Source organism: Leptopilina boulardi, unplaced genomic scaffold, assembly GCF_019393585.1.
Source record: "Leptopilina boulardi isolate dan_hultmark-lab unplaced genomic scaffold, ZJU_Lbou_2.1 LbouV2_341, whole genome shotgun sequence".
NCBI classification, from domain to species: Eukaryota; Metazoa; Arthropoda; class Insecta; order Hymenoptera; family Figitidae; genus Leptopilina; species Leptopilina boulardi.
The window spans coordinates 5,133,119-5,155,564 of record NW_026137909.1 but is presented as its reverse complement, the minus strand read 5'-3'; the positions used below and the strand labels follow the sequence as shown (position 1 = coordinate 5,155,564).

The following is a 22,446-nucleotide window of genomic DNA, read 5'->3' as shown; positions in this document are numbered from 1 at the left end:
TTTTGAAGAAATCATCAAAACTTGATGCAGACAAGATGATTCTATTGTATTATATTTTTTGTATTGTTGCTCAATCATATATGTATTGCTGGTATGGAACAGAACTCGAAGAAAGAGTAAGCATTTAGAAAAATTGAAATGAAAATATAATTCCTTTTTTGAAAAAATATTAGGGGAGGTTGCATTTTAGCTATATACATAAAATAATATTTTTTAGATGAAAAAAGTAGCTGTTGCAGTTTATGAAATTGACTGGACATTTTCTACTCCAGCAGAAGTAAAAAGTTTAACACTTATGATTTTAATTGCTCAAAAAGGATCAACTATTTCTTATAAAGGATTATGTTCTTTAAGTAATGAAACATTTGGATGGGTAAGAGAAAATTATACAACACTTTTCAATGAAAAAGTATCATAAAATTAATTTGAATCATTAAATAAGAAGAACGTTTAAACTTGTTGGCTTTTCAGATAATTAAATCAGCATATGGAGCACTAAATGTTCTAAAAAATTATTCTAATTCTTAAAGAAATATATTTTTTAAGATAAAATTTTTTTGACTGACTACTCGTAAATAACAACTGTAATAATTAGAATATGATAAATGCAATTTAACTTACATTAACATTTAGTTATATTTTAATCTACATGGGGTTCCATACCAATTGTGCATATACCTATCTAATACTTTATTTAACATTTTTTACAAATTTTTTTTTATTTAACATTTTTTAAATTAATTATAATTTTTATTATTAATTATTCTTATAGTTATTTGTACAAAATTTGTTTACAATAATATTTTTAAGTAATGTTATTTTTTTTATGTTATCGATGACATTGATGCTTACTTTTTACTATAATAATTATCATTATGCATTATCGTTGTTTATGGTGATGGCAATTCCATTGCAATGATGATGTTCATTTTAATTTTTGGAGATGGTTTAATTTCTTTATTTACAAATTGATCCATCTGAAAGCATAACATAATTTGGAAATTTAGTTTCTGTTTTAATATAATTTTTTATTAAATAATAAAGTTTTTTTAAATAAAAAAATTTACCTTTTTTTTCTTCATTTGGTACTGCTATAGTTCAATATCATCATCTTCAGGTAAGAATACATAATTTTCTTCCGGTATTCCCATTTCAAAATCAATAGGTGATGGCGAAGAAGTTGGACTAAAATTATCCCTTTCTATTTGATCATCATCATCAGTATCATGATGAATATCATTGCCTTCGTTATAATTTCTTGTAAATATTACTGTTTCCGCTTCACTGTCGTAATCCACGTCCTGCTGCATTTCTTGAATATTGTCAGAGTTATCCAAAATAATGAATCCTTCGATGTTGTCCTCCTCGTCCTCCATTGATTCGGTTTTGATAGATTTAGATTCGAATTTAATTTCTTCACTATTATTTAAACTTATTTCCCCTTCCATTGGTTTATTATCTTCAGTTTTGACGATAATGTTACCAGTTTCGCTGCTTAACTTTTGGTTTTCCATTTTTAAGCAGTTGATGTATTTTATTTGAATGTAAATTTTCTTTACCATTTCAATCACTTAAATACCCCAAATCCCCACCATTCACAAAATATCCACCTTCCCCCTCCTATAGTATCGGCGGTAAGCAATAGTGCCGCCACATCGTGTCATCTATGTTAACTTAAAGCTAATAGTGGCAAAGTTATAATAATAATTTAATTTAAAAAAAAATAACAAATTTAATTTATATATTTTAAATTTCAAAATTTTGTGTCACATTGTGATGATCAAATTTTAGTATTTTCATGAAATATAAAAAAATTATACCTATTGTGTTTTCTTGTAAACACATTTTTTTGTAGTATATATTACAAGCTGAGGCTATAGTTTTAGTCTCACTAAATGGGCATACATTTCCATACTCAATGAAAATTTTACGAAATACAACATATGCACATCGTTTTTACAGTATGAAATTAATTCATTCTGAAAATTAAAAACATATGCAGGGATGGATTTTTTTCATAGTACCATTTAATGAATTCTTTTCGCTTAATTTCTGTCATTGTATCAGGCGAATAAAATTTAATATCTGGTAAAGGACCTAAATAGCTTTCATTTTCAGGTGTATTAAATAAATGGGGAAATGTACCCTTTTTCTCCTACTCCCACTATACCAAGTGACGGTAAAGTTGATAAAGGTAAGTGGAAGTAATTGAGCACGGTGTGCTTGAATCAAGTTTAAATAAAAAGTTCTCCGAAATGGGGTTTCTCCACAGATTTTATTAATTTGGGCCTCCCTGAGTATTTTCCAATAAAAACAAAAAAAATCGGTCGGGCCGTTTTTGAATGGGGTTGATTTTTAGGGTTGAAAATCGGTAAATGTGGAAAAAAAACTTTTTTAATCAAAAATATATTTAAAAAAAAAAATTTTTTGGTCAAAAATATATTTTTTAATTAATTTGGACTATTTTAAGACGAAAATATTTCTTCTCATTTTTTTGTAAAATGCGTTTTTTAAAAATTATGATCATATGATCATGTGTTAACATAGTTAGTTGATGTGAAAGCTTAACCTAGTTAGTAGTGTTTTTTTTATTTCATCTTGCAATGTCAAACGTTAAAGATCACGCCGGAACACACGATGAAAATCGTTGTAAGATCTGCTTATTTTGTTTGAAAAAGAAAGGACGTAATGGTAAAAATATAATCATAAAAATAATCAAAGGAGGAAAAATTGAATCTTTAGTTCAATTTGTATTCAATAATTATAAGGCCGATGATAAGAGTTTACCAAACGCAGTTTGTAGGACATGTTTAGATAAGCTTTATACTTCAAAACGGAATGATACAAAATTACTCGAAGCACCAAAAGTATCTTTTAACTACAGAACCATTGAAACTAGACAATCCGAAAAAGAATCGTTATGTGATTGCTTAATTTGTCAACTAGCTCGACAGACACTTCAAAATATAGACAACATTAATAAAGCTTCGGAATCTAAAGGCATATTGAAAATAATTAAAAATCAATCTAAAGGTATATATTCAGAAGGGTTATTCACAATTTTCACATATTTTATTATGTTAATATATTTTATAAATTTCAAATTATTTTGGACATAGGTAAAGTTAATATTGAAGACAAGAGCAGCAATGAATCCAGTAGCTATCGCTGTAATGATTGTCTTTCAGTAATAGCTAGTGGTAAGTCACATCAATGCAATACTTCAACGCGTATGGAAAATGTTAAAGCACTTATATCAGAATCCCCTTCACAAGTTCAAAATCAAATTATTTCCTCAGTTTTGAAAACAAAAATTTCCAATGAAAGCCAGAATACAATATCTTTGAGTCAGCAGCGTGGTAAACCATTAAAAGTTATTGTAAAACCACAAAACTCTAATACAAAGAGTATTAATGAACCGATTGTAACAGCAACTGTCTTTAAAAAACTTCAAAATAAATATGGACTTTCTCAAAATGTCGTGACAGGAATTGCAAAAGATTTGCGCATTGCTACTAAAAATCGAAAATTTATCGAACCTAATTTAAGGCAATCTCTTTCTGATACCATTCACTTAGTAGACTCATTTTTTGACTTAAAAGTTTATACATTTAAAAAAACAAAAGGCAAAGAAAATTCCGAGTTGCCTGCACCAGCTGTGTACTGCAAAAATTTATGTGATTTAATCGAATATGTAAAAGAAAAACGCAATATTTCAGACGCTTGCTTAAAATTTGGTATTGATGGTGGAGGAGGATCTCTAAAAATTTGTATGTCGATTCAATCTAATGAGAGTGAATTGGAACCGAGCCCGAAAAAAAGACAAAAATATTCAGAAGATGTTGCTTCCAAATCATTTCAAGATTCCGGTGTTAAAAAGCTAATCATCCTTGGTTTAGTTGAGAACGTCCAGGAAAATTATGGTAATGTAAAAAATTTATGGTTTGATATAGGAATTGACGACGTGGATGGAAAAATTGCAGCTGATATTAAATTATGTAATATAATGGCTGGCATTATGTCTTCGAGTAGTAGTCATCCGTGCACTTGGTGTGATGTTTTAAAAGGATCTCTTAGTGAATCTTCTACTTTGCGCACAATCAAAAATATAAAAGCAAACTATACTGATTGGGTTCATGCTGGCGCCAAAAAAGAATTTGCCAAAAAATTTAAATGTTGCATTTCCCCACCAATATTTAATGTTGACCAAGATAAAACTATGCTTGATATAATACCACCACCAGAACTTCACTTGTATTTGGGAGTAGTAAATGGTATATTCAATCATATGGAAAAACAGTTTGGGAGTACAGCTTTATCCTGGGCAAAAAATTGCAATGTTGAGCGTCAAGTTAAGTACAGAGGCGAAAGTTTTAATGGAAATAATTGCAGGCAGTTATTAAATAAATTAGATGATTTACGTCGTATTTGCCCTATAGGATGTTTGAAGTATGTGCAAGTTCTTAGTGATTTTCGAGCTGTTGCTAATGCTTGTTTTAGTAATATTTTAGATCCTAATTTTGCAAAGTACATAGATAATTTTAAAAAAAGCTATTTAGAATTAGAAATCTCCATAACACCCAAAGTGCATTGCATTTTTTATCATGTTAAAGAATTTTGTGAAAAACATAATGTTGGCTTAGGTGTATTTAGCGAACAAGCCTTTGAATCTGTTCATCATGAATTTAAAGTTATATGGAACAAATACAAAGTTCACTCGAATCATCCCGATTATGCTAAGCGCTTGTTGCGAGCCGTTTGTGAATTTAATGGTCTTCATATATAATACTCTTTTTATATTATATTAGAATTTTTCATTCAAACGGACGTTAATTTTATTGTTGACTTGATAAAATAAATAATTTCCATGCTTTAAATTACAAATCTTGTTATTTATTGTAGTTCTGTATTATAATCTAAATTTCTTTATAGTTGAATAAAACAAAATCTAAATTTATAAAGAAAATACTTAAACATTTTGAAATACTCATAATTTTTAAAAAAACGCATTTTACAAAAAAATGAGAAGAAATATTTTCGTCTTAAAATAGTCCAAATGAATTAAAAAATTTATTTTTGACCAAAAAAGTTTTTTTTTTAATATATTTTTGATTAAAAAAGTTTTTTTTCCACATTTACCGATTTTCAACCCTAAAAATCAACCCCATTCAAAAACGGCCCGACCGATTTTTTTTGTTTTTATTGGAAAATACTCAGGGAGGCCCAAATTAATAAAATCTGTGGAGAAACCCCATTTCGGAGAACTTTTTATTTAAACTTGATTCAAGCACACCGTGTGAGACTATCTATGGAAGTAGTGCGAGCTACAGTCATAGAAATGATTTTTGTCCCTATTAAAATAAGTTCGGGTTTCTTTCTCCTATAAGCTTTGATGATTTGCAAGGTTATTGAAAATAAATTGAGCATTGTGGGCAATGCAACTAATTTTTAAATTTTAATGCAAAAAATTATTTGCATCGCCGTTATTTTTATTCGGTACATGATCCCGTACCTTCGACATATAACAATCATGATTGAATTTTTGATCACTTTTACAAATATTGCAGTAAGAAATACCACACGTATGATCTTTCGGCTCATAAAAAAAAGTCTGATTATTTCGTACTACTTGGAGTTCCGTGTTGCACGAATTTCCATGTTGCATTTTTACTTCAACAGGCACACACTTGACAATATGTGTCACCTCTCCTGCAATTACTGCCATATAACCAGGACCTTTCCTTAAGTCAAACGCAAATTGATCCGGAGCTTGTATTGCTTAAGAAAGGGAGTTTCTTAAAGTCTGCTTTTCTAATAAGCATTTTTGCGTCATAACATCTCTATATAACGTTTTCATTTGATGTCTGATATGCTTTTCAACATATGCAAACATATGCTTCTTCTTTAATTTTTTAAAAAGTTATTTATATAAGAAACAAACAAAACTCCTTCACGAGTAGTTAGATCATATTGTACAATATTGTATTGCCAAATTTCATGAATTTTTACTATTTTGTAACCAAGATTTACTGCTGCTTTAATTCTTCAGAAACCCAAGTTCCTTCAAGTACATGTAATGCCTCATCTTCATGAGTGCAATCACTCGATTCAAGAGTTTCACAGCGTGTACGACAAAGAGGGAACATTAGTTTTCCATGTTGTCGAATTGGAAGAAGTGGATGGTAGAAATCACACGGAGGTAAAATTTGACAGAATACTAAACCTTTTACATTGGTAATGTTTTACAAATATACGGATATAAAGAACAAAGGACTTTATATTCAATTTTTTCACCTTCTTTAATCTCATAAAAAGATCTAGTATTTCCTGTACGACCTCCGTAGAAAGCATCTCTAGGGTTTAGTACTTTATTATTTTTTAAAATAGGGTGGTTTTAAAAAAAACTTCTAACTCTGCATTATTCAATTTTTTTCTATCAAACTGACACTCCCAAATCTCAATGACCTCATACCCGTTACGTTTAATTTTATCTCGAATTGCGAGAGTCCGATTATATCGGTCATTCATAGAGGTTTCAGATTATCAAGTATGGTGATGATTGTAAACTACTTTACACTGATCCCGAAAGCCTCGTTTATAAAATTAAATCTGTAGATATCTCTTTTGATATGAAGGTAGATATTTGCAAAGGTACATTGGATTGCGGAGTAAAATGTACAGTCTTCGCGTTGAAGGTCAATATTTTTTAAAAAAAAGTTAAACGTTGCTTTTTGTCGATTATCTGATTTCAGCTGTAGATACCGCACACTGAATTTAACGACTGATAGGTAAAGGTTTACTGATAAATATCTTTCTGGGGGTCGATTACGTAACTATTCCACATTCCACATTCCGAATTCCGCATTCCACTTTTCACATTCCGCATTCCACTTTTCACATTCCACATTCCGAATTCCGCATTCCACTTTTCACATTCCGAATTCCACATTCCACTTTTCACATTCCGAATTCCGCATTCCACTTTTCACATTCCACATTCCGAATTCCACATTCCACTTTTCACATTCCGAATTCCGCATTCCACATTCCACTTTTCACATTCCGAATTCCGCATTCTACTTTTCACATTCCACATTCCGAATTCCGCATTCCACATTCCGAACTACATTATACACATTCCATTTGAATGTGAAAAGTGGAATGCGGAATTCGGAATGTGAAAAGTGGAATGCGGAATGTGGAATGTGAAAAGTGGAATGCGGAATTCGGAATGTGAAAAGTGGAATGCGGAATTCGGAATGTGGAATGTGAAAAGTGGAATGCGGAATTCGGAATGTGGAATGTGAAAAGTGGAATGCGGAATTCGGAATGTGGAATAGTTACGTAATCGACCCCCTGTGCCTGATGTACATTGCTAATCTTTTGATGATCCACTTATTTAGATGATGCAATGTTTTGTAAACAAAAACATGTCATTGAACTTCAAGAAAATCATATCATATGATATGTTAATTAGCATTAGGTAATATGTTATATAATGCAATATAAGAAAATAAAATGCTTAACATTAGTTTTAGAAGGATTAAAATTTATTTTTAACTTCGACAATTTAATTATTTCATATTTCGAACAATTTTACAATTTTTATTATAATTGTTATAACCATAAATTTTTTATAAACTTTTATTACAATATTTTATTAATTAAATATTATTAACATATTTGTTTTTTGAATTTTATCAGAAGTTTATTTTTTACGGAAATTAGAGTTTCATAATTAATTAGATAATATTTTTGTTCTAATAATTATTAATTTTTATTGTATTAAATATAAGAACATAAACTCAAAAGTTAATAATTGTTACAATTATTTGACATCGTTGTGTATTTATCAAGAAGTTATTTATCGTTATTTATTTAATAACGTATAGTGAAGACTTTTACTGTAATCTGGATTTCTTGTTAATGTACAAGGCCTAAAAAATTCTTGTCCTCTTTCATGGAACCACTTATTTGCCACTAGAAAATATAATTATTTCTTAAATTCCAGTAATTACTATTTAAATGTCAACTAATTTAACATGGTTAGATTAAAATAATTATACAAAATAGAAATACCCCATTTCACTCCAGAAACGACACGACATCCTGCATGTAATGTATAAAAATCTAAGTCTCCACTTGGTAAAACATTGTACCAAAAAACCGCATTTCCTTTTTTAGGTGTCAGTGTGACATTGAGATCAGTAAAAATTGTTTTACCACCTTCTTGAACATTGTTTAACTAATTTAAAATTATATTCAATTTTAGAATGAGAATTTTTATTTATCAAGAAATATTAGAATTTCAAAAATTAAATTTTACTTACATAAAACATAAGTGTACCAATTCGATTACCTACTGCAAGATGTGGAAATGGATTATTCTAGAAAAATATATATTTTACAAAAAGAGGAAAAGAAGATTTTAGGTTATTTATTGATTATAATTTAAATATTTGTTAACCTCATCAGGATCAAAATCAGTATGTTCATTAAAATATCCACCAGATTTATAATATGCAACCTGTAGATTCTCGGCAGTACCACCATACAAATTCGTCATTTGTTCTGCTCGTCGATTTATGGATTTAATGTATTTATGATCTTCTTCGTCAAGCCAAGCATTTTCAGCAACTCGTATTTTAGATTCATGCGATCCATCTTCAATTGAACGCACTATGGCAGTTTCCAACTAAATAAATAAAATTTGTATTTAATGCAGATTAGTGAAAAATCTATTTTTTGAAGATATAAACATATCAATTGCATAAGTGGCCTGACTCTAAATTCAAGCAATTGAAATCAATTAAAAACGAAGAATTTAAGGAATTATTTAAAAAGAAATTGTACATAACAGAGGTTAATAAATGGGAGAGAAATGTTTGGTGCTTTAAAGAATTTCTTTATAATAGAAATAGGAAAGAAAACATTTTATGGTCCGAGTGTTTGGTCTACATTACCTGTTGGACACCAAGCAGATATTAGAAAAAAAAATTGGGGATCAAATTATAAAAGATAGTAAAGTTGTACATTTTTATAATAACAATAATTTTATCCTGAAAAAGAATTGTCTTGAAATGTTAAGTATATAAAAAATGGTATTAAATAATTTTTAATGTTAATATTAGTAGTGAATAATGTATATGTGTTTTAGGTTTACAAGAAGCTGGTTTAGTATGAGGGAAAGAGAAGAATTCTTTTATCAAGACCATATTTTATCTTTAAAGGCAAAAAGATTTTGTGTCCACCAAGGTTGTTAGAATTATGACAATCTACTAGACAAAATTATGCCAATAAAAAAATTCTCTTAAAGAATGGTAGAGGTCTAAGCAAGACTTTTACATTTAAGGGATGCCAGTAGAAATTTAAAGGAAAGCTGAAGTGTAGAAAACACTTTAAAGACTATTTTTGATGACATTTTTTATATTCCAATATAATCCTGATGATTTTGTTGGTATGAATTTTCACTCGAACACATAAGGTCGGATTCAGTTTTTTATGGTATAGACTGGTTCGACAGGTTAGTTTTGAACATTTCTGGAGTTTATTTTTTTCTATTGCATAAAGTGCAAAAAAAATTTTAACTTGATAAATCGTTTAGGGTTTTTATTCAATGTGCATGCAATCCTGTTGGTTCAGGGCGATGTGAAAATATTTGCGATAAATTAAAGAAACGATGAATTGTAACAATTGAAAGTAAAGATTATTTATCTCTTCCACGTGCTGTTGGAATTATTAATTGATAATCTTTATGATACAATACTGAATTTAACGACTGTTGAGTCGAATGTTGAGTTTTGTATACCTTGTAATAGAAGTTACAAAACTCTTGCTCTTGTAAAAGTGACCAAACAGGAGGAATTAGTTAATGTGGTGTCACGTCCCGGTGACATATGAATTTAATCAATAGGAGAGAAATGTTTGATGCTTAAACAAAGAAGCCAGAATTTCTTTATAATAGAAATATAGGAAAGAAAAAATTGTTTGGGCCGAGTATTCAGTCAACATTATCTTCTCGACAGCAAGCAGGTATCAGAAAAAAATTGGGGATCAAATTATAAAAAATAGTAAAGGAGTTCATTTTTATAAAAATGTTATTAAATAATTCTTAATTTTAATATTAGTAGTAAATAATGTACATGTGTTTCAGATTGACAAAAAGCTGTTTCAATATGAGGGAAAGATAAGATTTCTTGTATCAAGACCGCAAGGTAAAAAATTTCTTGGGTAAATTTACCAAAAATCTTCTGGAAGCCAAAAAGCCCAAGAATTTTTTGGTAAAAATACACAATCATCTTGGTATTTTTACACTATGTATTTGGAAAAAATACCCAAAACTTTTTATGTTAAAATATACAACATTCTTGGTATTTTTACAAAAAATTTATTTGAAAAATTATTATATGTATAATTAAAATATTCTACATACATATATACAGTAATATTATATACTTTAAGAATAAAAAGGTCTTCTTCTTTAAACTAGCAGACTACCAGAGGAAAAATCACTAATGCTTAATGATTTCTGCTTTGAACTTCTTTTTCTTTTTCCTTAAAGATTTTTAGGGTCTCCCTTATTTTGTCCATATATCCTGGATTATTTATTTTTTTCTGTATTGAAAACTAATGCCTTCAATGAAAGAAACAGTACTTTTGGACTTTGTTTCTAAATTTGAATTCCAAATATCTTGAACTTTTTTTCTTAATAATACATCCGCATGCTCGATAAAATACTTTCCTTCAGTTAAGTATGGCCAATCGTTTTCCAAAATTCTCCCCAATGATATGTTATTTTCTTCTCTGTGATTGATACACCTTCTTTGAGAAGGATATGTTTTCTCTATTAAATCGGTGACAATCATTGTATCGCATTGTTCTTCGAAATATTTCAGTAGCAACCTTTTTTTTCTTTCTGACTGTCTATCGTTTCGCTATCCGATAATGGGTGTTCAAAAGCTACACATCCATAACAGTCTTGGTCTTTACCATATCTCATAATTTTAATCTTATTCATCCGGATTGTTTGCGATTCATCGCAGTCTTCAATATCTGTGTATATTAATTACTTTTTTCCTCTCATCTCAATTATATTTACTTGTCATACTATTAATTCCATGTAGTGCCATTAATTTGCGCATTTTAGTTCCTTCATTCCTTTAACTTATTATTTTTTTATTTACCTTCTGAAAAGATTTCAGTGCATTTAATGAGTTATTAGCTTTTCAAATCCTTTTAAATTTAATCATATTAAAATAAACTGATTTCAATGATTCCTGAGTTATGGAAAATTAGTCTTGACTCAAAAATAAATTAAAATTTACTAATTATATTGCGTTGTCGGACGTAACATTGTACTAAAAATTTGTACAAAACAAATTTTTTTTATTAATAAGTAGTATAAAATAAAATATTGACAAAACTTACCTAAATATGTGTATATTATCCTAGAATGTTAAAAACATTAATATTACTTCTTCACTGTCACAGAATTTACTTGTGTATCACGTGCGGTTAAACAAAGAAAACTATTATCCCGAATTAAAGGACAATGTGTCCTGTCTCAAAAATAGAAATTTTTAATTATTATTATGTGCATCTTAGGATGTAACACAGGGAAACGTTTATTTTATGGATTTAAGATTTTCTATATTGCTAAAAACATGTTCTGAAATATTAATTTACTAATATTAATAAAATTGGAACAAACCATAGGATATGCTTCTTCTTGAAGTTTATCTATTTCTTCATCAGTAAGAACATTGTGGTATATGACAATATGAGGTTCTAAATAGACATCTTCTTGTTTAAAAGGCGCTATTTTTAAAAAAGGATTTCCATGATCGACAAATCGACATCTCAAATGTTTTTCTACATCTTTAGATAGAGGAATCATTCCTTTGCATAGCATTTGTGCATAGTCAGTAAAAACTCCATACTCAAAGTCATCGACATCAAACTTGGAATTACACACTGATGATGTAACGTTATCAAGACCAATATTATTTTTAAATCCTTCCACAAAATTATCTACTTTGTGCCATAAACTTTCTAATTCATTTAACATATCAACTGTATTTCCAGCGCCTAATAAATGTTGTCTTGCCTTACGTGATACTTCCATTAGTTCTCTTGAGTAGTGCTCTACATTACTATAAAAGAAAAAAACTTTTTTATTTAAATTATTATTAAAAAAAAATGATTAATATGGTTGGATTTTTATTCCAAAACCGATTTTTTATGAAGATATGATAAATAATTTAGTCACTTTTATTACAATAGTTTTACCTGATTTCTTTCAATTGTTGTTGCTGATGTGTAATCTGATTAAGTAGATTTCGAATTAAATCTGTTTCAGCATTTATAAACTCTTTAAGAACACCTATAGTAAAGAAGAAATCACGACTTCCATTACTTGCTGCTATTACACCAATTGCGAGGAACAGTGATAATATTTTTATCATTATTAACCTGCTGGAATAAAATAAATTTTTTAAATTTCTCCTTATTTAAAAATTTTTAAAGCTTTTGATTGTTAATAAAAATAGAAATTAAAATTTGTAAAGATTTTTTTTAGAGTAACATCGACAAATCAGCAGTTCGTATTTGCTGTTGACTAAACGAAAAGGCTTAAGAAATGTGTTGTTAAAGTGACTACACTTAAAGTAATTAGTAGATAAAGAGGAGGTTAAAATAAGAATATATTCCGAACTAAAACAGTTAATTTAGGTTTAAATTTATTTTTCTTTGTTTAATAAAAAAATTATTATAAAAAATTATTAAATACATTTAGTGAAAAAACAAATACAATGTTTTGACAATATTTCATTGTCCTCATCAATCTACAAGAAATATAGTTTTTTTAAGTATACACATAACTTTAAACACAAGTAGCTTACTTATTTCTTAAATTTACCATTGTTTTTTAAAAATTTATAATTATTCAATCATTGGAAAAAATAAATTTATATGAAATTACTATTCTATTAATTATATAAAATACTGATAATAGTGTTATCTACGATTCTACTGCCCACTTAACAATATAATTATAAACTAGTTTTCTAATATTACAGTCCAGTTTGTTGCCTTTGACATTACGTTGTAATATTATATTTTTTTAAAATACACTAAATTTCTTCTTAAAAAAAAAATAAAAGACATATTTTTAATAATTTTAACAATAAATACATTTTCATACTACAAAGGTAAAACATAATTTATTATTAAATATTATATCTATCGACAAATAATAACAAAAATAGTCAAAAACAATTTAATTAGAAATTTAGAATAAAATGATCTTCAAGATTAATTTAAACTGAGTACAAAATTAAAAAATTCGTTACAATATTTTAAATAAAAAGTGCATCAATTTTTCAATATTTTTGTCCTCTACTTACATTCTCCAATTATTTCCTTCACAATTCACATAATAATTTATACTTTATATCACACTTACATTCTGCAAAGAACAGGTTGACACTAAAAGCTTATATAATATTTTTCTTCTTCATTTATTTTAAATTGGAGTCCCACTTTTTGCATTCGATTATACTGTCAATTATTTTATTCCAACTTAACAAATTAATTATCCAGTAGATTCTTTAAATGATTCTTTTAATTTAAAGAAATAATTAGAATTCTTTTATGTCTACTAGCGAGCCCTCCTTGATTAATTTTGTTCTGGTTGTCAGCGAAATTTTTAAATGTTGAAATTAGTGGAATTATTTTTGTATTAATTAAAGAAATAATCTAATGTTTACTATTTTTTAGATTGCTAATTTCGATGTAATACTCCTTTATATGGAACTTTTTGTAACGATCTAAGCAATAAATAATAATAATTAGAATGCTTATTGTTTTTTTTTTAAATTTGTTTAAGATCAACCTAAATGATTCGACAAGTAAATATCCTTGTCATTTTAATTGCATTAAGTACAACACTTGGAATAGAAAATGACAAATTCACTAGAACACTCAACAGCATTGAAGAATTACTGAAAACCAAAATTAAACTTCTAAATGATCTGGATAAACAATTTCATAACAAAGATATTACGATGATTCCTTTCAGGTGTGTAATTCATTCGTTAATTTCACAATTTTTAGTAAACATAATAACAATTAAAATTAATTTTAAATAGAATTAATTTTTTTATTAAAAGTTAAAGTATAAACAAATGTAGTTAAAAATATCAAATTTAAATATCAGATTACTACGTATTTGCAATTTATTTATTTAATTTAACAAGTTCCTAAGGCTAACAAATCCTAGGAATAATAAATAGTAATCCGTAATAAACAAAAAAAGGCGCCTAGTTAATATTTGCACGCAACGCAACGGTGGGATAATATATTCTTAAATATTGCAAGTAATACTACTTGGAAATAGATGCAATTTAAATGTATAGCAATAACAAATATAATTACTGTACAATTAAAGTGCGTCGAAAAAAAGATTTCTTAATGTAACAAAATTTTTACGCTGAGAGAAACAATTGGTTACGATTACCATTTCGTTAGTAAGAGTATTTTTGCTAATTTATATTAGTTGTTTTTTACTATTTAGTTAGTCTAACCATTTAGTTAGTAAGGTAACTAATTAAATAGTTATTCTAACAAACTAATTATTTAAACCAACTAATAAAATAGTTATCACAGAATTATTTTACTCCACACTCACACCTCCAACCACGACCACTCTTGATCACGCCTGGAGAGAATCTGATTAATTATGCCCGGTAGGGAGAAATGTGGGGGCAGACCACATTTAAGGAGATTATTTTTAAATTTTTAACGATGATAGCATTTGTTGTATTTAAATTTGTGCGGTTATTTAATTTAACTTAAATTAGTCAAAAGTGAATAAAAATTATTTATCCTATCACTATTTTGTGGAACTAATTGTGTAACTTTAATTATTTGATTTCTTAATTTATCTAAGCATGCTTGTAAGTTATGTGAATTGTTTAACGTTTGTTGTTAATTATTATTTATTAATTGTTGTATTTGTGGAGAATTGTTTTAAGTGTTTTTCATTAAGACGTTTGAATAAGAAGATTCTGATGTGAAATTATTAAACATTTGTTCTTTTTCCATTTTACTCTTTCTTATCGCTTCTAATTTTTCTTGCATTCTACGTTTTAATTCAATTCGTTTTTCGCATCCTCTATAAGAGGCTGGATGTCCATTTTTTTTGCAAATTACGCAATATACATACTCCCAATCGTTAGCATTCGTTGGCTCCGGAAGTTTACAATTCCCCGGTGTATGATTCTCGCTACATTTTACGCATCTATAATCTAAGTTACAATTGGAAGCTACGTGTCCCAATCTTTGGCACTTTTTACATTGTATGCTTTCTCTTTTTTTTAATCTTTCCCATCTGATAACTTGATAGTTTATGTATTTAATTTTATGCAATAAGTTTGTCTCGCTATTTGGGGTTAACTGTACTAAAAAGAAAGGTAACGTTTTATTTTCTTTTTGAGATTTTAAAGTTGTGAATCTGGAAACTTTAATAAATTTTATGTTTTCTGACTTGAATGATTTTAAATTTTCAAGTATCTCAGCGAAATCTGTAGTTGAATCTAATCGTTTTAAGAGAAAGGATTTCTCTTAAAGAACTTGGTAATTGTTGTTTGGTCTTGTCCATATATTATGATCGGTGATGGTTTACCTGCCGTTCCCTTACTGTTGGTCGAGATAATTATTTTATTAGATGTATCTTGGTCCTGGCAGTTGGTCGGATTATTGCTCCTGGTCACACTATTCTCGATTGAAGGAGGAGGGAAATTTTTCTTTCCACTTTTTTCACTTTGTTGATTTTTATGATGCTGGGAAAAACCCGTTGCCATTTCATATGCTTTTTTCGCTATTTCGACATCTGTTTCCATTTCAGTGTTGGTATTTTTTACTTGAATATTTTTCAATTCTTTTGATTTTGCTGATGTGTTACGTCCAAAAATATTGAACATAACATAAATTTATTTAATTAATAATTAAAATAATAATTAATTTTAAGCCTAGACTTTAAAGTCCAATAGCTTGGGAATACTTTCAAATCTCTTTTGATTATTCTGATTCAATTTAGAAAATAATTTGGGATATTGAATTTAAAAGGATTCAGATCTTTCTCGAACTGAATTGACAGTTCAATAATTGATCTTGGATTCACAGGTTATTCAAATGTAAGGAATCAAATACAAAAATTATGGAATAAATTCTTATACATACATTATATATGTACGAGAATGATTCCGGAATTAGGAATTATGAGATAGAATGTAGAAAGAAATATTAAGATAGCAATTTCAAAATTGTAACTTACTTTTTATTATAATTGTTTGTCCTTGAAATTGGAATATTCGATGAAGTTGAGTAACTTGTAATTTAACTTGAGATTGAAGAAGATTTTTTAAACTCTGAACTTCCTTACGGAAGTACATATATTTATATGACATTTCCCACTACCAATTTTCTTAAGGGCGAAAAATTTGGGGATAGAAATGTCATAGTAAGGGAAAAAGAGGTTGGGTATTTTAAGATTGGTTCAAGAAAAAGAAAAATGGAGAAAAACTCATTAGAAAAATGGGCCTTATTGGAGAATTTGGGTCCGTCCCATATTTGGGGGTTTAACGCATAGAAGGATCTTTAAAAAAAAGGGGCTGAGACTTGTCCTAGCTCAACTTCATCTCTCCTTCCAACTCCAATTTTACAGTTTTTACAGAAATGGCGTAAACTCTAAATTTTAGAATTTTCCTTAAATTATATTCATTTTACATAATAATATATAATTTTTAATAATAATTTGTTTATAAATGATTGTTATTAACAATAGCAATAATAATATTAGTGTTTAATTTATAATAACAGAAAGAACTTTACAAAAAAAACACTATTTAATAATTATTCAATAAACTTATGAATATTCATAATATTATTTATTAAATGTTAATAACAATCAAGGTTATTAACAATAAAACAATTAATTTTATAATCAAATAATATATTTTCAAATTATTTAGAATTTAATTATTTATTTACAATTTTATTGTTAATTAATAATAATTTATTTGATATTTGGATCCCATTAATAAATTTTAAGTAAAACTAAAAGATATTTATTTAATTTTTAGTTTAAATAATCATTTAAGATTTTCATCTATTAATTAGTTAATTATTCATTGTTTAACAATTATTGTTAATTAACTATTATGTTATTACATAATTTTTATGTTTTGTTTAATAAAAATATTGAATTTATATTAATTGTAATAATTTCATTTATTTTAATTATTTATAACAATAATTAGTTAAACAATTAATAATTATAAATTCTTTATATAATAATTAACTAATAATATTATTGAAAATAATATATATATAGAAAATTTATTCTAAATGTTGAATTATTATTTTGTACTTTGTATTGTATATCTATATATATCTATACATAGGTATGGTTATATTACTTGTTTACATAGGTTTTTAAGTGCTACGGCACTTAAGGAATATGGTCCTTTGAAGGTAATCTATTGTTTGATATAGATTATTGTTTAGTGGCGACAGATGTGAATTTTTGGGACTGGATAAATCCATGGGGTGTTATAAATTTTTAAAGTATCTTATTTACTACAATTTGAAAACTTGAAAATATTTACTTTACAGGATAAAGATTTCTTAAGAAAGTTGGAAAAAATTTATAACTCATAAACTTATCTTATCCTCAAGAATTCATGTTATAGCGAAGTAAAATAAAATAGAAAATGTGTGAGAAAATAAAATAAAATAAATTTTAAACGTCAAAATTCGCTGGACGTTACAGATGGATGCTTTGTAAAAGTTCTTCTATCGTACTCGCTTGCTGAACATCTGTTTCCATTTCATTGTTCATTTTGATTTCTTCGCTTGAAGGTATCAATGTATTTTTTAAGATTAGTGATGATTTTTTATCTGGACTTGTGTTTGGTTTCACATAGGCTTTGAACCCTCAGTTTTCTTATGAGTGGGTTTTTTGCGCTGTTAGTTGTGAAGTTCTTGTTCTTTTGTCATACAAAAGTATTTCTTCATTTTATATCATGTCTGGATTTAATGGAGAAAATCATAATTTATTAACATCTGATAACTTTTGGGATTGATAACCCCCTTTTTCACTATTAATGTTTATTATTTCACTATCACTTTTTAAATTCAAACTCGCGCGGACGCGAAACTCTGCCTATGGTCCGCTGCTGTGGTGGCGGTTTATTTAAGTCAGACTTTTTTTAAAAATATAGTCTTTTCCTTTGAGTCTGGTGAGCTAGCTCTACCGATTCTTAATTTACTACTGTTACATCCTAGGATGCACAAAGCAAAGTATTTAATTTAATTATTTCAAGTCAGGAACGCATTGTCCTCTAACTTGGGAATAATTTTATAATTTGAGTTTTCTTTTAGAAAAAAGGAAATTGGAAAATATATGGATTAAATTTTGTCGATACAACTTAAATTGAATCGGCAAAATTTGGAAAAGGTCCTAACCAAAATGTGATGTTGATAGTATGGGTCCAACTTAAATTGTACCAATACTATCAGGGAACAGAAAATAGAAAAGAAATGATAATCAAATAAATTTTATTATTAATTCACTTACTTTTTTATTGATTATTGTTTTTTTACAGTGTGTTGTTGAATATCAGTTTTTCCTTTCCTTGAATATATTCCTTTTTTTTATATTAATATTAATTTTATAAATGAAATTCTTTAAATTGGGATTTTGTAGCAATGATAATACTGGATACTTTTATGAAGAATATTTTTTTATACTTGTGTTTTTTTTAGAAATGAATTTTATGTACTTGATTAAAAAAATTGAACTAAAAGGTTTGAACTGAATTGAAGAATTTTTTTAACTGACTTCTAATGGGACTTCCCTTGGTTTTTAAAGGGAATGATTCCCACTCCACTTTTTAGATAAAGATAATATTATCAGGCCCATTTTTGGGGACTTGAATTTATAAAAAGAATATATAGAAGAACAAGTACAACCTCCCCATAGGGTGTACTTTAGGCTACAGGCTGATTCCCACAGATTTATTAGTGTATTTTTGCAGCATTAGAAGTCTAAACAACATTTTTTCTTTAGAAATATTGGGTTTAATTATGAAGCGTTTAAAGAAGCATCTGAAATTCTAAAACAACATATCTCAAGTACTACAATAATGTATTTAATACTAAAAGGACTAGCGGAAGAATGGAAACCAGTAAAAAATTTATTAACAAAAAAAATAGAGGACATCGAAAAAATGTTTTATCAACATTACAATTTGCTTTGCAATGATAAAATTTTCTTGTCCAATGATATTAAAAAACTATTAAAATGTCGATACGTTCATCACGATATACCATTTCTTAAAATTGCTCCATTTAAAGAGGAAGATATTTATCTAGAACCAAGAGTTGTAATGTTTCATGATGTTATTTCTGAGGAAGAAATAGATACTATGAAGGATATGTCTAAGCATATGGTATGTTTAGTTAATACTGTTTTATATAAAATAAAGTTACGATCTTTTAATTTTATATTTTATTTTCTAGCTTCAAGGATCAGAAGTCGAAGGAGTTAATGGATCATACTCATCTCAAGTTAGAATTAGTGAGACTACTTGGCTCATTGACGATGATCACAAACATGTGAAAAATGTAAATCGACGTGTGGAAGATATGACAAATTTAGCTCTTGATTCTGCAGAAGTCTTACAAATCACACGTTATCAAGTCGGTGGCAAATACGATGTACATTATGATTTTGATATTGAACATGTAGGTCTATAAAATTTTAAAAATCAAAATTTCAATGTAAGAAAACATTTTCATGCCATTGATGATTCAGATAAATTTAATGTAATAACTTCAACTATATTTAACTTTTACAGAAAATGCCCTTAGAAATTGGGGATCGTATAGCTACTCTCATGTTTTATGTAATAATTTCATTAATAAATATTTTAAAAACAAGTAGAAGCAGTAAATTAAAGGCCTTTTTTTACTTTTTTTTACAGCTAAGTGACGTCAGTGAAGGAGGTAATACAATTTTCATCGATTTAAATATTACAATATCACCTAAGAAAGGAAATGCAATATTCTGGTACAATCTTAGAAAAAATGGAGATTTTAACTTACTGACTGCTCATTCTGGTTGTCCTGTGATTGCTGGCACAAAATGGGGTATAGTATATTTTTATTTATATTTTTTTTGAATGATGATGCAACATCTATACAATTGATAAAAATTTTAAACTTATAAACATTTCAATGAATGATATAATTACTATTATCATTTATATGTATTATTGATTTTATTACTTTTATATATTTTCAGTGGCGAACAAGTGGCTTAATGAAATTGGTCAAGAATTCCGTAGACCTTGTACGTGGGAAGAAAAGCCAAAGGAATCTAAATATTTCTCTACAATAAGCAGTTTTAATTTAATTAACAATTAATATTGTTTTTAATAAAAATTAATAAATATCAACATTTATAATTAAACATTGTTACATCGGACTTAATATAATAATTAGTATAATTAAAAATAATAATAATGTCACGTCACCGTAACATTTTTGTTATAAATAAATAATAATTATTATTAATAATTAATTTGAATAAATAAAATAAATATTTATGTAAAATTAATTTGTAAATAAATAGAGGCGAGCTGGTACCGCCGCGAGAAATACATTGGAAAATATTACTATTGTCACGTCACCGTAACATATATATATATATATATATATATATATTTATGTACACGATAAAGTAGAAACTGTTTTTATAAATGATTTTTCCGTTGGCCAAACTCTTGTCGCCAATAAAATGATAAAAAAAATATTATCTATTTCAAACTCTTTTCAAATTAAAAACAAAAAACCAAAAGAAAGAATAATTCTTAAAATCCCTAATATTAAAAGACGAAAGAATTCAATAATTTTCTCTACTCCTGAAAGCCAAACTGCTAACAAATTGTCACCTAAATCCTCAATTTCCAACATCATTAATGATCCAAAGTTCCAATAATCAACTCCAATAGTTTATTTTCTTCGTATAATTTAATACATTAAAAAAAAAATATATATATATATCTAATAAAATTAAAGCTAGCAACATAGTAAAATAAAATAAGATACCTTTATAAATTAATAAAAATTTTAGAATTTAAAGAAAAAATATATAAGTAAAATAAAATAAGATATCTTTATAAACCATTTATAGAATTTAAAAGAAATATATATAAAATACATATAAATGAAAACAAAACATTTTCCTATAAATTTTTTTTTTATTTTTAATATAAAATATTATTTCTTTACATCACAATACACAATTAATATAAACAAACAAAAAAAACTTTAATCCTAAAATATTATTTATTTACACACACACACAAAATACATACATACATAAATTAAAAATACAAATATATTTATTTTTACACTAAATCCGAAATTATATTTTTTTTATAATAATACTGCCGGCCCATAATCCACCTTGCCCCTTGATGAGACTTTCTCATCTCCTTCACAAGTGCAACTTTTAAATGCACGGGTTATCCGTGCCATTCGTATGGGAGCGTATATGTCACTCCATCATACAAGAGCTCTGGATATACCCTTTCGAACCTTTTTCCTCCCAATTCAAAAATGGCTTTTGCGGGAACCTGTAATAATGAATTTTTTTTATTTATTTTTTATTTTCAATTATTGAATAATATTTAAAATATTAAAAATTTAATTACTTACCACCACCATTTGACTATTCTTGATCGAATAATAGATACCCCTCACATGGTATACTCCAAGTGGTCCTTGACGGTTGTACTCCGCCACTAATTCTGTCCTCTTTTCAACAGACCTTAACTGAGTGGGTAATTCCACTGCTTCTTTGTCAAATTGAATGAAATTATTCCCCGCATGTTTTTTTAGCACTTCCTCTTCACTATCACCTTTTCTTTTCACTCCTACGGAAACTGTTTTTTCATTTTCACTTTTAATCTCTTCTACATTCACCGATTCTATTTCGCTTAAATTCGCAATAAAATTTGCGAAATCTAAATCACCAAAAAACTCCTCTATGTCACTAGGAGAAAACTTCTCCTCTTCAAAAAATGTATCTAAGTCGATACTACAATCTTGGGAATTTTCGAAAGACATCGCGTTAATAATAATATAAGTCACTGATCTTTCTTAAACTAAAGTTTTAAACCCATCCTAACATCCTTTTATAGGATACAATTTTCCCCACTTTTACAATTTTTTCCCTTTTTTCACAAATTCCTTACTATGACCATTTTCCAAAAACTATCTTTTCATTTATAACACCTTTATTTTTTCTCTCAAAATATATAGATATATATATAATGTATATATAAGAACAAAAAAAAAAAGAAGATTTCAAAAATTTTC

At 27.4% G+C, this 22,446-nt stretch overlaps 2 protein-coding genes across 3 annotated transcripts; both read left to right on the top strand.

The window, feature by feature from the left end:
- Positions 1–33: 33 nt before the first annotated feature.
- LOC127285781 (odorant receptor 49b-like) lies at positions 34–552 on the top strand. Its single transcript, XM_051311961.1, has 2 exons — positions 34–116; positions 218–552. Exons 1-2 carry the CDS (start codon positions 36–38, stop codon positions 416–418), a joined length of 282 nt encoding a protein of 93 aa, XP_051167918.1. The 5' UTR covers positions 34–35; the 3' UTR covers positions 419–552.
- A 13,421-nt stretch (positions 553–13,973) lies between these two features.
- Positions 13,974–20,723, top strand: LOC127285768 (prolyl 4-hydroxylase subunit alpha-1-like). 2 transcript variants are annotated; one of them, XM_051311946.1, is made up of 6 exons: positions 13,974–14,077; positions 19,098–19,511; positions 19,582–19,806; positions 19,920–19,967; positions 20,046–20,211; positions 20,366–20,723. In XM_051311946.1, the coding sequence occupies exons 2-6, from the start codon at positions 19,206–19,208 to the stop codon at positions 20,485–20,487; spliced, it is 867 nt and encodes a 288-aa protein (XP_051167903.1). In that variant the 5' UTR covers positions 13,974–14,077; positions 19,098–19,205; the 3' UTR covers positions 20,488–20,723. The 2 variants fall into 2 exon arrangements, with proteins under 2 accessions (XP_051167903.1, XP_051167902.1); XM_051311945.1 differs by lacking the exon at positions 13,974–14,077 and having other exon boundaries at positions 17,418–19,511.
- Positions 20,724–22,446: the final 1,723 nt, after the last annotated feature.

Coding starts and splice junctions, on each gene's coding strand:
- LOC127285781 (XM_051311961.1), top strand. CDS start 36: ATGATTCTATTGTATTATATTTTTTGTATTGTTGCTCAATCATATATG. Junction 117..217: donor GAACAGAACTCGAAGAAAGA/GTAAGCATTTAG, acceptor AATATTTTTTAG/ATGAAAAAAGTAGCTGTTGC.
- LOC127285768 (XM_051311946.1), top strand. CDS start 19,206: ATGTATTTAATACTAAAAGGACTAGCGGAAGAATGGAAACCAGTAAAA. Junction 19,512..19,581: donor AGGATATGTCTAAGCATATG/GTATGTTTAGTT, acceptor TTTATTTTCTAG/CTTCAAGGATCAGAAGTCGA. Junction 19,968..20,045: donor TAGCTACTCTCATGTTTTAT/GTAATAATTTCA, acceptor TTTTTTTTACAG/CTAAGTGACGTCAGTGAAGG.